Here is a 14,933-nt window from a genome sequence, read left to right on the forward strand (position 1 = left end):
CAGGAGCGAGCAGACCTGCTCTGTCCTGGCTTTTCCAGGCTCCCTGTGGGACGCGCATGTCCCCACCGCAGGCTGCTGGGAGGACGAAGCAGTGCGGGGTGTCCAGGGGCACGGTCCTGCGGAGAGGGATGGCCCCGGTCCCAGTGCGCCCTGCAGCGCTGACCCGCATGCAGAGGCTGGAGCTGTGCGGGAGGAAGGCCCCGGGTCCCTACCTTTCTCGGCTCCCGCCTGGTCGTGCTTCTCAAAGAGCAGGTAGCGCGGGCTCTCGGGGAGAAAGGGCAGGCTCACCAGCTGGACCAGGGCGGGGACAGCGATCACTCCAAACAGGTATGGCCAGGTGCTCTCCTGAAGGGAGGAAGAGGAGGCCGATGAGCAGATGTGGCCTTCAGTCATCCTGCTGCGGCCGGGCCCCTGTGCCAAGCAGTGTCAGCTCTGCAGAAGACCCTCCTGCACCAGGGGATCCCCAGGAACCGACGCCGAGAGGGGGACCGGAGGCTGGTTTAGCACCAGCCCCGTGTGTCTGGCATTTGCCTGTGAGGTGGTGACCTGTGGGATTCGAGGGGACCCAGACCATTCAGGGATATCCGAGCCGACCGATGCCAGGGCCCCGGGGGCATCACCGTGCGCCTGAACGGGCTCCTCTCCTTCCTGGCCGTGTAGCCTTAGAAACCGTGCTCACAGCCCCTCGAAATCTCTCTTCACCTGCGGGACAGGGGCAGCCACGCCCACCATGCAGGTTGTCTCAGAGTGCGACCCGATGGCCTTGGGCTGGGGGCCCGGCACACAGTAGGTGCACAGAAGAAACTGCTGTTTCGGTTGACGCCTCCCAGGCCGGAGAGACCCGGCCCAGGCCAGTCGTGTCCCAGGACACACGGGGAGGGCCGTGGCCGGAGCGGCCCTGATTCCTGCGGGTGCGCGTGGTGGGGCTGGTGGGGACTCTCCCGGGCCCGGCGGCCGGGAAGGCAAGCAGGGCCCTGCAGCCCGAGCTACTCAAGCGCATCTGGGCCACGTGGAGCAGCGCCCGTCGCCTTAGCCCGCTGCAGTGCAGGGGGAGCTGCTCCCGTGCGGTGGAGGCAGTGGCCTCCGGAGCCGCCTCGTTTCTCAAGCCCGGAACGGCGCTCTCGCCGTGGCTCGGCTGGAAGAGAAGGCCAGCGGGAGGCAGCTCTGACGGGGAGAAAGCAAAAGGCTCAGTGCCACATTCTTGACCGGCTTCATTTCCTCAGAAAGCGAAAGGAGAGGCACGTTCAGACCTGAAAAGACTTCGCAGGACGGGCCGAGCGAGGCTCAGCGGGCCTCCGGTCGGGACCTACTGGGAGCGCGTCCCGGGGGCCTCGAGTGCCCTCAGGGACAGGCCCCCCTCCAGTGCTCTCCCAGGGCTGGCTCCTCACGGAGGCCCTTGAGGCCAGAGGCCCCGGTCAGTTCCCAGTTCCCGGGTCACAGGAGCGTCGAGCAGGCGGGGACCGCTGGAGCCGAGCAGGCCACGTGGCTCGGGAAGGACAATGGCCACGTCCTGATTTCCAAGGGACCTTCAATCCTACTCCCCCCTTTGTGTATAATAGCAATTTATGTTCACAGAAGTCCTCTGATGTCACCGCCGCCCTGGGTGGGGGGGCCTCCAGGCCAGTGCCACCTTTGGGTTTGGTGAGAACTCAGTGTGAGACAAGACCCTGGGGAGCGGGGCGGGGGTGGAAGGCAGACTAGTGGTGACGGGGGCGGGGGGGGGATGGGCAGTGACTGCCCACAGGTACGGGCTTCCAATATTTTGGATTAGAAAAGAGCCATGATCGGGGCGCCTGGGGGGCTCAGTCAGTTGAGCCTCCGACTCCGGCTCAGGTCATGATCTCACGGTCTGTGAGTTCAAGCCCCGCGTCGGGCTCTGTGCCGACAGCTCAGAGCCTGGATCCTGCTTCGGATTCTGTGTCTCCCTCTCTCTCTGCCCCTTCCTCCTTCTCTCTCTCCTTCTCTCTCTCAAAAATAAAAAAACAAAAACATGGAAAAAATTAAAAAAAGAAATGAGCCATGATCATTCAACTTTGTGAAGATACTAAAACCACTTTAAAAGGATGGATTTTATGGTAGGTCAATTATATCTCAAATTTTTTGAAAGACCAAGGAAGAAAGAAAAACCATGTACACATAAGTCGAATGTTCACTATGCCCTTTTTTGTTGTATGTTGTTGATTTTGTTTTTCTTCGAGGTTACCTGCTGTGTCGGTAAGGGCAACACAGAAAGCTTGTGGGGAAGGGGTGGGTGGGAAGGCAGGGGAATTAACCCAATTAAGCACCTACTAATGTGCCAGGCGTGGTGTGAGCTTGTCACAGGGCTGTCTCATCTCACCTCCCAGCAGCCAGAGAGGCCGGGGCTGTTGCTGCATGTTCGAGATGTGAAGACAGAAGAGCCCATGCGGAGGCCTGCTGGCCGGAGGGTGCAGAGAAGGGGAAGGCCAAGCTCTTCCCACAGCGTCTGCATAGAGGGGCCCTCCAGGGCGGGATCCTCAGCACAGCCCAAGGGTGGAAGGAGGAGAGGAGCTGGAAGGGCAGTCCTGGGGAAGGAACAGCACGTAGGACTGTGCAGAGGCCCGCCCCGCCCACACTCACTGGGAAACAAGGTGGGAATGCAGGGCCAGGGGATGCTAGAGACACGGCAGCTCAGGTGGAGGCTGGTCCTGGGCGCCTCTGCGGCTATCCTGGGGCACTTGGACGTGGCTCTGAGGACAGCCGCGAGGGGCGGGGTCTGCACACCCTCCACTCCCTTGCATCTACGGTCTGAGATTTCTGTCATGCTGTCAGTGAGCACACGGAGTGGGTTTCTATTACTACCGACAAGCTGAGTGTGCTACACTGTGGTCTGTGATGTCATAAATGGAAGGACGCGTAGACTCTTTCCTGAGGACGTCACTTGGTGGCTGTGCTCTGGTCTCCCCACCAGAGAAAAGCAGGTAGTACTGACCTCAGGGCGGGTGACCCCTAGCTTGGGGTAGCGACAGTGTCTGGACCGGGGAAGGAGAATGGCAGGAATGTTCAGAGTAGGGCTCGGGTGACATTTTACTCAGGGAGGGCTGAGCTTAGCCAGCACTGGGGTTTGTGAACTTGGCGCCTACAAAATCCCAAATCCCACAGCTGTCTGGACTTGAATTTGGCCTCTATCCCCCCGTTCTCTGTGGCCCGGCAACCTAACTGCTTACGCTTCAGTCTTCCCGTCTGTACAATGGGATAACACTGCTGCCTCTTCACAGGGTGTCAGGGAGGGTTACGTGAGTTGACAGATTTACCAAGCGCTCAGCACAGGACCCTGGGCCCTGGAAGCATTCGACAGACAAGCGTGGTCTCTATCATCAACCGTGGCGAGAAGCACATGACGTAGATTTTCTCCTTGAGTTTCCAGAGCGTTCTGAGGCAGAGCCCAGGACCATGCTCGGGTTACAGAAATGCAGTGGCACAGAGCAGGTACGTGGTTCACGGAAGCCACAATTTCATCACAGAGCCATGACTGAACAAGTCTTGGGCCCAAGAACCGAGGTTCTGATCCAGGAAGCCTGACCACAGGCGCCTCAGTCACCAGGGAGGGGCCACGAGGCCACCAGACCCAGGGGATCTGACCTTCTTCCTTGGCCTCAGGCCAAAGAATCTCAGCGGCCCTCGACGCGGCTCCTGGCATTTGGTGCCAGCACAGAGGCAAGGACTCAGCATTTCAGACCACACTTTAGAGGGCAAGAGACCGTGCCCAGCGCAGAGTCTACAGGAGAGATGCGTGAGTGTGGGAAGTGACATTGTACGCCCCGATCACCTTCTCACAGACCCCCTGGGCCACAGCAGAGGATAGCCTCTAACTTTCTTTTTTAGGAGCTGTTCCTTACAGAAGGCATGTTTTAAATTTTTTAAATGTTCATTTATTTATTTTGAGAGAGAGAGAGACAGAGACAGAGATCAAGCAAGGGAGGGGCAGAGAGAGAGCGGGAGAGAGAGAGAGAATCCCAAGCAGGCTCCATGCTGCCAGGGAAGAGCCCGATGCGGGGCTTGAACTCACAAACCTTGAGATCACGACCTGGATGAAATCACAAGTTGGCGTCTTAACCAGCTGAGCGCCCCGGGCGCCCCAGAAGCCATGCTGTAAAGGACACGTGTGACTCGCTGAGCACAGGACTGCCAGGGGCTACAGAGGGTCAGTCTCAGAAGAGTGTGCAGTGCCGCTCGGGGCCCCCTGTGTCCCGTCAAGCACGAGGTCAGAGTGCTTGCACCTGCTTCCTTCACTTGGGACGAGAGAAAAGCTTTCACCATCTTGTCGGCCAGGGTGATTCTCAGCTCCCTCTCAGGTAAGGCGAGGGGGTCACACAACAGCCTCATGACCGTGTTCTGGAACCTGCAAGGTTTCCTTTGTAGAACAGACCTGCCGGTCACAATGCCCCCAAGCCGTCGATGACGTCAGGCCTTCCCAGGGGTGACGCCCTCCTGGACCATGAGAGGCCTGCACAGAATGCTCAGTGGAGGTGGAACCACTGACCGGACCCTGAGTCAGCTTCTTCCGATGACATCGCAGTGCACCCTCCACGTGCCCCTGAGTGCGGCAGGGACGGTGACGCTGGCCGGCACACAGGCCACCAACGGGACAGGCTCCCGGGGCCGCAGCTCAGTGCCGCTGGCGGCAAGAAGGGGATGAAACGAAGTCTTTTCTGTTCATCATACTTAGGACCGGATGATAGTAACGGCCGCACGTTTATGGAGCGTTCCATGTGCCAAGCTCCACAAACACAACACGGTGTTAAAGACACAATTCGTGACGCCAGCAAAGTACAACCATAGCTTTTGTCTCCTATGTTCCTTTAAAGTTTAATTGGTGAGGGGCGCCTGGGTGGCTCGGTTGGTTGAGCGTCCGACTTCAGCTCAGGTCGTGACCTCACGGTTCAGGGGTTCGAGCCCCGCGTTGTGTGTGCTGACAGCTCGGAGCCTGGAGCCTGCTTCAGATTCTGTGTCTCCCTCTCTCTCTGCCCCTCCCTCAACTCATGCTCTGTCTCTGTCTGTCTGTCTCTCTCTCAAAAATAAATAAACATGAAAAAATGTAAAAAATAATAAAGTTTAATCGGTGAGGGGCGCTCTTCATGCCCCATCCCAGGGACTCAATCTTAGGAGACAGATAATCCCAGGGTGCCAGTTTCAAAATAAAATTCAAAATCAACCTGAGTGAACAGCAGATTTTCCATCTCCTAGCCCAAGCCTGCTCTGGACTTGGAGCCGCAGTGGAAAGAGTCGGGGGGGTGGGGGTGGGGCAGTAGCGGTGGCCGCTTCTCCTTTCTCTCCCTCTCCTTTCTCCCCTCTGCCACTTCCAGCCAGTGTCCATCGCCTCCAGTCCAGCCCTGGGACCACCCCCTCCCCCCAGGGTTTCTGCGACCTGGGAGTTTGCATCTCCTCTGCAGCCCGGAGGAATCCGGGGTCAAGGCTGCCGTGTACTGATACTGAAGTTGCACCCAGGACTGGTACTGAAATCCAGCCCATGCTGGTCGCCAAGCTAAGGGCCCACAGAGCAGGTTTGTGAATCACGCCTCTTATTTTCTGTATTTCACGATCCTTGCTGATCCTGCAGAAATTCCCCCTCCAGTCACAGTAAACGACTTGCCTCAGCGCATCCTTCCCAAGCGGAGCCTGCGCCCCCAGTGACCTCCGTACCCAGCTGTCACATGCAAGCCCACACTCCTCCCGCCCTGCGTTTCTGGAAGGTCAGGTACCAGAAGGCTGGGCAGCCCCTTCAGCCCAGAGCCCGCCTGAGGTCACCCGCGCCACGCAGCCCCAAGCGTGCTCCGGCTCGCCGGCCCCGCCCGGCCCGGCCCTCGGTGCGGAAACCACAACAAAGGCTCAAGGCTTCGTTCTCCCCTCCCTCCTGCTTCCTGACTGACCCTGTGCTGCGCCATGTGGCCCTGCGTGGGGTGGCATCGGATCAGTGAGCAACAAACTCTTCTCCCAAAAGCAGTGTCTGCATGTGTGTTCCTCGGCTTACCCGATAAAAGCCAATCTCCCTACGCTCTGGAGCAGCGAGGCCACGCTTCCCCCAGGCACAGGATCTCTCACTTCTCTCTCACCTCCTGGCCAGTAGCCCAATTCAGAAACCTAGTCTCTCCACGCCTGCCTTTCACCCTCAGCTGCCATCTGACTGGCTGCCTGCCCTCCTCTGACCCCATTTGCTGCTTCTCAGCCTTTCTCACATGCATCTCCTCCTCGGCTTCCTTGCTAGGACGGGTCTTAGGGCGCGTTCCTCCCGCCGCCCACCTGGACCCCCGCAGCAGCATCTCAACTGTGCCCAGGTCCTCTGCGTTCCGCTCCATCCCTCACAGCCTCGTGATCCTTCCAGAAAGTGGATGTGGTGTTCGGAGTTACTTATCTAAGATCACTCAGTGGCTTCCTTTTGTCCTGAGAGTCAAGCCCAGATCTCTTAGCTGGGAATCCCAAACCCCTCTTATCAGAGCCCTGCTTTGATGCCAGCTTTGCCTTGGGCAGGATGGTGGTCCACGCGTCTCGGCTCTGGTCCTGCAGGTCGGTGAGCCTCCCCGACTCTAGGAGTGGATGCCACGCCCTTGAACGTGCTGTTCCATCTCCGGGGAAGGCTTGCCCTTTACCCACACAGCAACTGTCTATCCTTTCGAGTTTAACATTCCCGCCCACGGATAACATCTCTACCAGCTACAGACGCCCATCAGAGCACTTGTTACCTCCTGTAGCAACGGGTTTCTTTCCGGGTGTGTCTCGGACTAGACTGAGCTCCTCGGGGCCCCTCCCCTGCTGTGTTCTCTCATCTTTCGGCCCGGTGCCTGGGCATGGCAGGTGTCCAATTAGAGCTCGCTGACTGAGCGCTGGGTAAGATGAATGGCACTGGCCGGTGGTGGTACTGCCAGGGACAGAGCCAGTGAAGTAATATCCCTGCTTTTAAGGTACTTTAGTTTATATAGCTGTTGTTATTATTGTTTATTTATTTTGAGAGAGAGAGAGAGAGAGAGACCGACCATGTGTGAGCAAGGGAGGGGCAGAGAGAGGGAGACAGGGAGTCCAAAGCAGGCTCTGTGCACTCAGTGCAGAGCCCCGTGCAGGGGGGCTCGAACCTTCGAACTGTGAGACCCTGACCTGAGCCAAAATCAAGAGTTGGATGCTTAACTGACTGAGCCACCGAGGCGCCCCATTTATTTTTTTTTAATGCTCCAACTTCTCAAATGGTATCCGATTAAAGGGCTGAAATACCATAAGTAATATTCCCCTTTGAGGTACTATTATAATTTCCAGTCTATAAAGGAGGAAACTGAGGCCCAGAAAGGTCAGGCAGTTCATGCACGGTCATGTGAGAAACTGAGGGGTGCAGCCAAGTGAGAGCCTGGCTCTTCTGCTTCCTGCACGGGGCTCCTCATGTGACATTATTTCCGACAACGTGGTTCTCAGAGCAAAACAATACCACATCACTTCCCCTCGCGGCAGCTGCTAGGTGAATAGAGAATTTATGTGCAGATTATACCAGCTACGACCAGGCCTGCTTCCCCATAGAGCGCTCTACACAGGACACATCAGAGATCACTCAGGCTGAGCTCCACTGGCTCCTGCAATTACCAGAACATCAGGAGGACTCCCTCAAGGCAAGATGCTGGTATAGGCATCAGCCACTCCATAAGGAGAAACAAGTGGAACCTGGTGCTCATCTGCAGAAGGGACGCCAAGTGAGACGTGTGAATGTCCCTTGCCTGTCGAGCTGCATCTCACAAGGGAATCAGCATCAGTCAACAAATGTGCATGGAGTCCTTTGACCATGCCATCCCCATAACCACCTCGTGGAGAGGGAGGGACCTGACTGGCGTCAGCCTTGCAGAGCCCTGGGGTGGGGAGCCTGTGCCCAGTTGTGTCTCCGCTGCCTGTGCCCGGTTCATCTGTTACCATCTTCACCTGAGATCATGCAGAAATCAATACCCCCTGACCCTGCAGAGCACAATCCGGCCATTAAAACGGTTCGATTCATTGCAGCCAACATATGTTCTAGAATCACTATCTTTTGTGTGTGTGTGTGTGTGTGTGTGTGTGTGTGTATGTATTCAGGTTCAGATTCTATCTCAACAGGACAATAACGGGGATCTCAAGAATGTGGGCTTGGTGAGTACCCTTGCATCGTCCGGTGTGAGAAACAAGACTGAAATTACCTTCCAAGGCCATACTTCCCCTTACCTCTCGGCCAGCCGGTGTGAGTGCTAGGGGTGAGTGAAGGGCCTTGGCAGTGACCCACAGCTGCTTTGCAAGCAATGCTAGATCCCCACCCCTTTTCCTACAACACTTTTCTGCTTCCCAAAGGGTTTTGTTGTCCTCTGACTTGCTTAGTTCTCAAGCAATCTTATGAGAAAGTAAGGTCAGAAGCTATTATTCCCATTTTACTGAGAAGGATACTGAGTTGGAGAAACTAAGTGATCCTGTAGCAAAATCTTCCATAAAATCGAGATGGCCCCTTCTCCATTTTAGAAAGAGAAATCCATGCAGTTTTTAAAGGTTGTTGATCTGCAGAGGACCTTCCCGGACCAACCCACAGTAAGACTGGCATCAAGCACACTGGAATTTGCTGGGTACTTCGTACACAGTAACTCAGTTTCATCCTCACAGTACCCGTGCCTTCATCCGCATTTTAAAGTTGAGGAAACTGAGGCATGGAGAAGTTATGTGATGCACTCGTAGTCACATATCTTATAAAGGGTTGATCTGGGACAAATCCCAGGCAGCATGGTACCCAGCGTGGTACTCAACCCCTACACTTTTCTCATGGACAGACTGGGCACTCTTTTGCTGAGGCCAACCCCACGTCCCTGCCTCTCTGTTTACAGAGATTGTCCTTCTCTTTTCCAGGGAATTAGGTCACCGCCAATCTTTTCTAAATAAAGCTCCCTGGACTTGAAGCCCATTATTAAACCCCTTTGTCAGCCTCCTGTGGTTCTAGCTGAGTCATTCTGGTTTCTGAGTCTCACTGTCCAGAGCCACTCACACCATGGCTTTGTCTGCTCCCTCCCCCACATCCCTCACTGTGGGTCGTCCACCATCAGGGAGTGTCCTCCAAGTGCAACTCAAGAAGAGAAGACAAATGGGGTTTGTTCAAGGCTTTAAACTAAAAGGCAACCCACAGAATGGGAGAAGATATTTGCAATGACATATGGGATAAAGGGTTGGTATCCAAAATCTATAAAAAGCTTATCAAACTCAATACCCAAAAAGCAAATAATCCAGCGAAGAAATGGGCAGAAGACATGAAAAGATACTTTTCCAAAGAAGACATTCAGATGGTTAACAGACACATTAAAAGATGCTCAACACTGCTCATAATCAGGGAAATACAAATCAAAACGACAATGAGATACCACCTCACACTAAAGAGTGGCTAAAGTCAACTATTCAGTGAACAACAGAAGTTGGCAAGAATGTGGAGAAAGGGGAGCCCTTTTGCACTGCTGGTGGGAATGCAAACTGGCTCAGCCACGCTGGAAAATAGTATGGAGGTTTCTCAAAAAGTTAAAAATAGAACTACCCTATGACCCCGCAATTGCACTACTTGGTATTTATCCAAAGGATACAAAAATGCTGATTCGAAGGGGCACATGCACCCCGATGTTTATAGCAGCACTATCGACAATAGCCAACATATGGAAAGAGCCCAAATGTCCATCAGCTGATGAACAGATAAAGAAGATGTGGTTTATATACACAATGGAATACTACTCAGAGATCAAAAAGAATGGAACCTTGCCATTTACAATGATGTGTACGGAGCTTGAGTGTTTATGCTAAGCAAAATAAGTCAGCCAAAGACAAATACCATATGATTTCACTCCCATGTGGAAATTAAGAAAGAAAACAGGGGAACACAGGGGAAGGAAAAAAAGAGAGAGAAGGAAGCAAACCATAGGAGACTCTTAACTATGGAGAACTAATTGAGGAATGATGAGGGGAGGGGTGTAGGGGATGGGCTAAATGGGTGATGGGCATTAAGGACGGCACTTGTTATATGAACACTGGGTGTTATATATAAGTGATAAATCACTAAATTCTGCTCCTGAAATCAATATTACACTATATGTTAATGAACTAGAATTTAAATAAAAATTTGAAACAACAAATAACAAAGGCATAAGGACATTGATGTAAATTGCCCTTTCCGGTTGCTGGCCTCCATTGGGGCATATGTACAGTGTGATGCATGATTTTTAGTGGTTAGAGACCAGCCCATTAGCAAGAGCTCTGCAATCTTGGATGTCAGTCTCTCTGCCTTTCATAGCTCCATTCAGCTTTGGAGTTTAGACCCAAGTTCAACTTCAGGTTCATTTATTTACAAGCTATGGGGCTTTGAGCAAATGACTTATTCTCTCTGGAATCACAGTTGTGCCAGCCAGATGAGAATGGTAATGAACACTTACCTTGTAGGGTTGCTATGAGGGTGACAGAGGTGCTATCCTGAGCGTGGGCCTGGTACACACTGGGGCGCTAATAGATGTTGTTTGTCTTTTCCCTTTGCTGTGGGAATGGATTCCCTGAGCCAGTGTAAGGGGCCCATCCTAATCAAATAGTGGGCTGAGGTTAGATCTGCTGCCCAAGTCTATGATTTGATGTCTGGGAGGAGTGCATGGAACTCATGTCTCAGACCCAAGAAGGAAGTCTAGGAGTTGAGGATCAGCAAAGCTGCTCTCAGGGGCCCCCATCTAATTTATTAGCCACTGCTTCTCCTCCTCCTCCCTCTTGGGGCCTCTGTCCAGCCATCTGGTACCTCTGCCCTGGACACAGACAGCCCTTGGTGGCCCTTTGCTGAGCCCATGGAGAAGGAGCATATAGCACCCTTCCATCTAAAGGGTGCCATCTCCTTATTTGTGAGCTGCTAGGCTGCACCGCACCAGGGTACACGCTCCCATCCCCCGTGTCTCTGAGTGCCCTTGACTCTCTGCACACATAGGGTATGAGGCTGGACTTCCCAGGCGATGCTAGGATTTCCTTCCCTTAACTTATCTGCATCGCCCTTCATTCTGTCCACACGTGTGTCCTGAAGGACAGGGCAGGTCTGAGGACAGTAACAGCAGGAACAGAGTAGCAGATGGGGAGGTCTGCACTTAGCTTCTCCCACATAATCTCTGCCATGGCTTTCTTGCCTCCAACATGGCCCCCTATTCATAAAGCCGTGGCCAATGATGGGGCACCTGGGTGGCTTAGTCGGTTAAGCGTCCGACTTTCGCTTAGGTCATAATCTCGCGGTTCGTGGGTTCGAGCCCCGCGTCGGGCTCTGTGCTGGCTGCCAGCTCAGAGCCTGGAGCCTGTTTCAGAGTCTGTGTCTCCCTCTCTCTCTGACCCTCCCCTCCTCACGCTGTCTATCTCTCTCTCTCCTAGAAATANCTCCCTCTCTCTCTGACCCTCCCCTCCTCACGCTGTCTATCTCTCTCTCTCCTAGAAATAAATAAAAATATTAAAAAAAAAAAAAAAGCCGTGGCCAATGCATCCCAGCCCATCTGGCACCTGTCACACTCTGATAAGCAGAGGCTGTGCTCAGTATTCTTGTTTTTCATGAAGATGATGGGTGTTTTTCAGAACCTCACCTTTTCTTCTGATCTTTCCAATACCTTAAGTGTTACAAGACCAAAGCCAAAGAAAGTGCAGCGCTTTCAGGCCAAAGGCCATTTGCTGGCACTGCTTCTTGTCACCAGCCACTCAGCACTGGGGGGGGGTCCCTACTTCTAGGCTGTGTGTGATTCAAGTGAGCAGGTGGGTGGCTGCGTCTGAGAGAAAAGGTTGGTTGGGCCAGTGAAGACCCAGCCAGTGCCAGCGTAGCCTGTGTCCAGGAGTCGAAGGAGAGGCTACCCGTCATGGAAAGGAACTACCAGAATAAAGCTCACACTGTCTAGGGCAATTCAAGGTGCTCCGTGTGGCCACCACGGTCGCCTCAGCTCTTTCCTGGGTCCCTTCCCGTCCCCAGCTCTCTCAAAGAATTGTTCTCTGACACCTCCGAGTCTCTGCACATGCTGTTCCCATTGCCTGGAAACCCTTTGACTTCCTTCAGCCTGCCTGGTAAATCCTTGTTTCTTCCTTGCAAGCCTCCCTGGGGAGCTGCCTTGACACCTGCTGGCCGAGTTATGAGCAGTGAATACACACTGCACACAAGAGCATCTGCAGGCCTGAGGTCTAGGCCCTTCGTGTGGGGGCTGGGAGTCTCAGGCTGAGGAGTCTGGCTGCCCTGAGCCAGAGACCCTGAGTCCCCTGGGGAGGCAGTGGGTTAACAATAGAAGGCACAAACTCTGAAGCCAGGATGCCTGCATTCCTGCCCGTGCTCCGCTGCTCATTGGCAGAGAAACCTTGGGTAAGGTTACTTAAATTCTCTGTGCCTCAGTTTCCTCATCTGCAAAATGGGATCGATGCCAATCAGTTGTACTCACTCGGCAGGGTCGTTGTGATTAAGTAAGTCAATATGTGTAAAGCGCCTGGAATGTGTTTGTCATGGAGCTGGTGTTATGCATGTGTTTGATATTATCACTGTCATTACAGTTACTCGTTAGTGGTGTGTCTTTGAGCAACTCATTCCCTCCGGCCATGGTTTCCTCATCAGTCCACTGAGAGCACTGGCTAAGCCGGCTCCGTTGTTCCATCTAGATATACCAGCTTCTAAATAAATATTTTGAGTGATGCCATGGCATGGTTTTTGAAGCAACAGATTTCCTGCTGTTTTTGTATTTGTTTTTTGGGTTTTTGTCCTTTAATGAGTGAGGACAGGATCTGGAGTTTGGGTAATGGGCCATTCACTAGGTGGCATTTCCCGAAGCTGAGCCCTTCAAGTGGAAAGCAGAATGTTTACTTGAAGCAAAGTGTGGTTTAAAAAGTGTGCATTTCTGTAGAAACTAATTTGACAATAAACTATTTGTAAAAAAAAAAAATAAATAAAACAAGTAACATATCTACTGAAAAAAAAAAAATAAAATAAAAATAAAAAGTGTGCATTTCACAGACAAGTAAGTTTTAAGGCTATGCACACCCCAGAGACACATGGCCATGTTGCCCCACAGATTGTCATCTAGTGGAATCTCTCTGAGGGAGAGGAGGGGAAAGCCAGGGAACCCAGACCACCTTCTAACCTCTGTCATTGCTAAACAAGCTCAAGTCCATCTCCTACTTCCACTTTTTCCTATGTGGATATCCAACTGTTCCAGCCCCAGATTATTCAGTCTGCTTAGGATTTCCTTGACACCTTGGTTGGATATCCGTTGGTCATCTATGTTTGGATCTACTTCTGACCTCTCTGTTCTGTTCCATTGATCTATTTTCTATGGTTTTGCCATACCACACTGTAGATTTGTTTTTGTTTTTGTTTTATTTTGAGAGAGAGAGAGAAAGCATGAGCAAGGGGGAGGGGCAGAGGGAGAGAGAGATCATCTTAAGCAGGCTCACATTCAATACAGAGCCCAACTCGGGGCTCGATCTCATGACCGTGAGATCATGACCTGAGCTGAAATCAAGAGTCAGACGCTTAACCAAATGAGCCACCCGGTGCCCCCACATTGTCGTTTTGTAGTAAGTCTTAATATCAGGTGGTACAAGACCTCCAATTTTGTTCTTCCTTTTCAAATTTACTTTGGCTATTCTAGGACTTTTAATAGTCATATAAATTTTAGAATCACATTCTTTGTTTTCTACTAGAAAAAAAGGTGAGAAAGGATTTTCATTAGAATTACATTGGAATCACTGATGAGTTTGAGTACTAACATTTTAACCATGTTGTTTTCTAGTCCATGAATATGGTATATATGTTTCTTTAGGCTTTTAATTTCTTTCAGCTGTTTTATAGTTTTGAACATATTTTGATAAATTTATCCCTAAGTGTTTCATATTTTTACACTACTGCAAGTGATATTTTCTTTTTAACTTCCAATTATTCATTGCTACCCGTAGAAATACAATTGATCTTTTTCAATTGACTTTATACCTTGTGACTGGGACAGACTCAGTTATTAATTCTGTCAACTTTTTCTGTTAAATCTTTGGGGTTTCCTACATAAGTAAACATGTCTTCTGCAAATCAAGATTTCTGTAAATCTTCCTCTGTAAACAGGATGCATTTTATTTGTATTTCATTTTTTGTTGCACTGGATAGAACCTTTAGTTTGATGTTGAAATTACTGATCAGAGATGATATCCTCACTTTTTTCCAGTCCTGGGGAAAGTCACTGAATCTTTCACCAGGAAGTGTGATGTTAGCTGTAGGTGTTTAGGATTTTTGTAGATGCCCATATGAGATTGAGTCTTCTCAATCCTTTTTCTTTCTGTGTTTCATTCTGGATAGTTTCTTTTGCTCCATCTTGAAGTTTTCTGATGTCTTCCTCCACAATGTCTAATTTACTGTTAATCCCATTCTGTGTGCTTTTCATAGTAAGTGTTGCATTTTTCAACCCTAGAAGTTTGGCTCAGGTCTTTGTTTGCACCCTCCATTCTTCTCTTTATCTCTGTGCTCTCCTCTTCCTTCTATAACACCTGGAATGTATCTAAAGAAGCTGTTTAGCACCCTAATCTGCCACTGTGATCATCTCTGCTTCTGTTTATATTGCTTTACCTTCTAATTATGGGTTATGTTTTCTTGCTTCGTTGTACGCTGGTAATTTTTTACTGGATGTCAGTCATTGTGAATTTTATACTCTTGTAGGTTTTTGTAGCTTCTTGTGGGGTTTTGCTATATCCCTTTAAGTAGTATCCAGCTTTGTTCTTGGATGCAGTCAAGGTCCGTGAAATCAGTTTGTTCATTTAAAAGTTTTTCAGCCTTCTAGAGGGGGTCCCTGAACACTCTTTATTCCAGGATACCACGGCCCCTCATTGAGGCTAAATCCCATGAGAACTCTACTCAATGTTCATGTATTGGGAGGTCTTCCACCCTGGCTCAATGGAACCCTTCTACAAGCGTGTGATCTCCCGCT

At 51.4% G+C, this 14,933-nt stretch overlaps 1 protein-coding gene across 3 annotated transcripts in view; it reads right to left on the reverse strand.

Moving 5' to 3' along the window:
- Positions 1 to 14,933, reverse strand: part of SLC2A9 (solute carrier family 2 member 9) — a 241,274-nt gene that overhangs the window by 103,622 nt on the left and 122,719 nt on the right. For all 3 annotated transcript variants that reach the window (XM_039248991.1, XM_039248989.1, XM_039248988.1), the window contains one exon: positions 213 to 345. In XM_039248991.1, the coding sequence (XP_039104922.1) occupies positions 213 to 345 (133 nt within the window). The remainder of the gene's footprint in view (positions 1 to 212; positions 346 to 14,933) is intronic.

The sequence above is a fragment of the Hyaena hyaena genome, unplaced genomic scaffold (assembly GCF_003009895.1).
Source record: "Hyaena hyaena isolate Hyena2069 unplaced genomic scaffold, ASM300989v1 scaffold_328, whole genome shotgun sequence".
NCBI classification, from domain to species: Eukaryota; Metazoa; Chordata; class Mammalia; order Carnivora; family Hyaenidae; genus Hyaena; species Hyaena hyaena.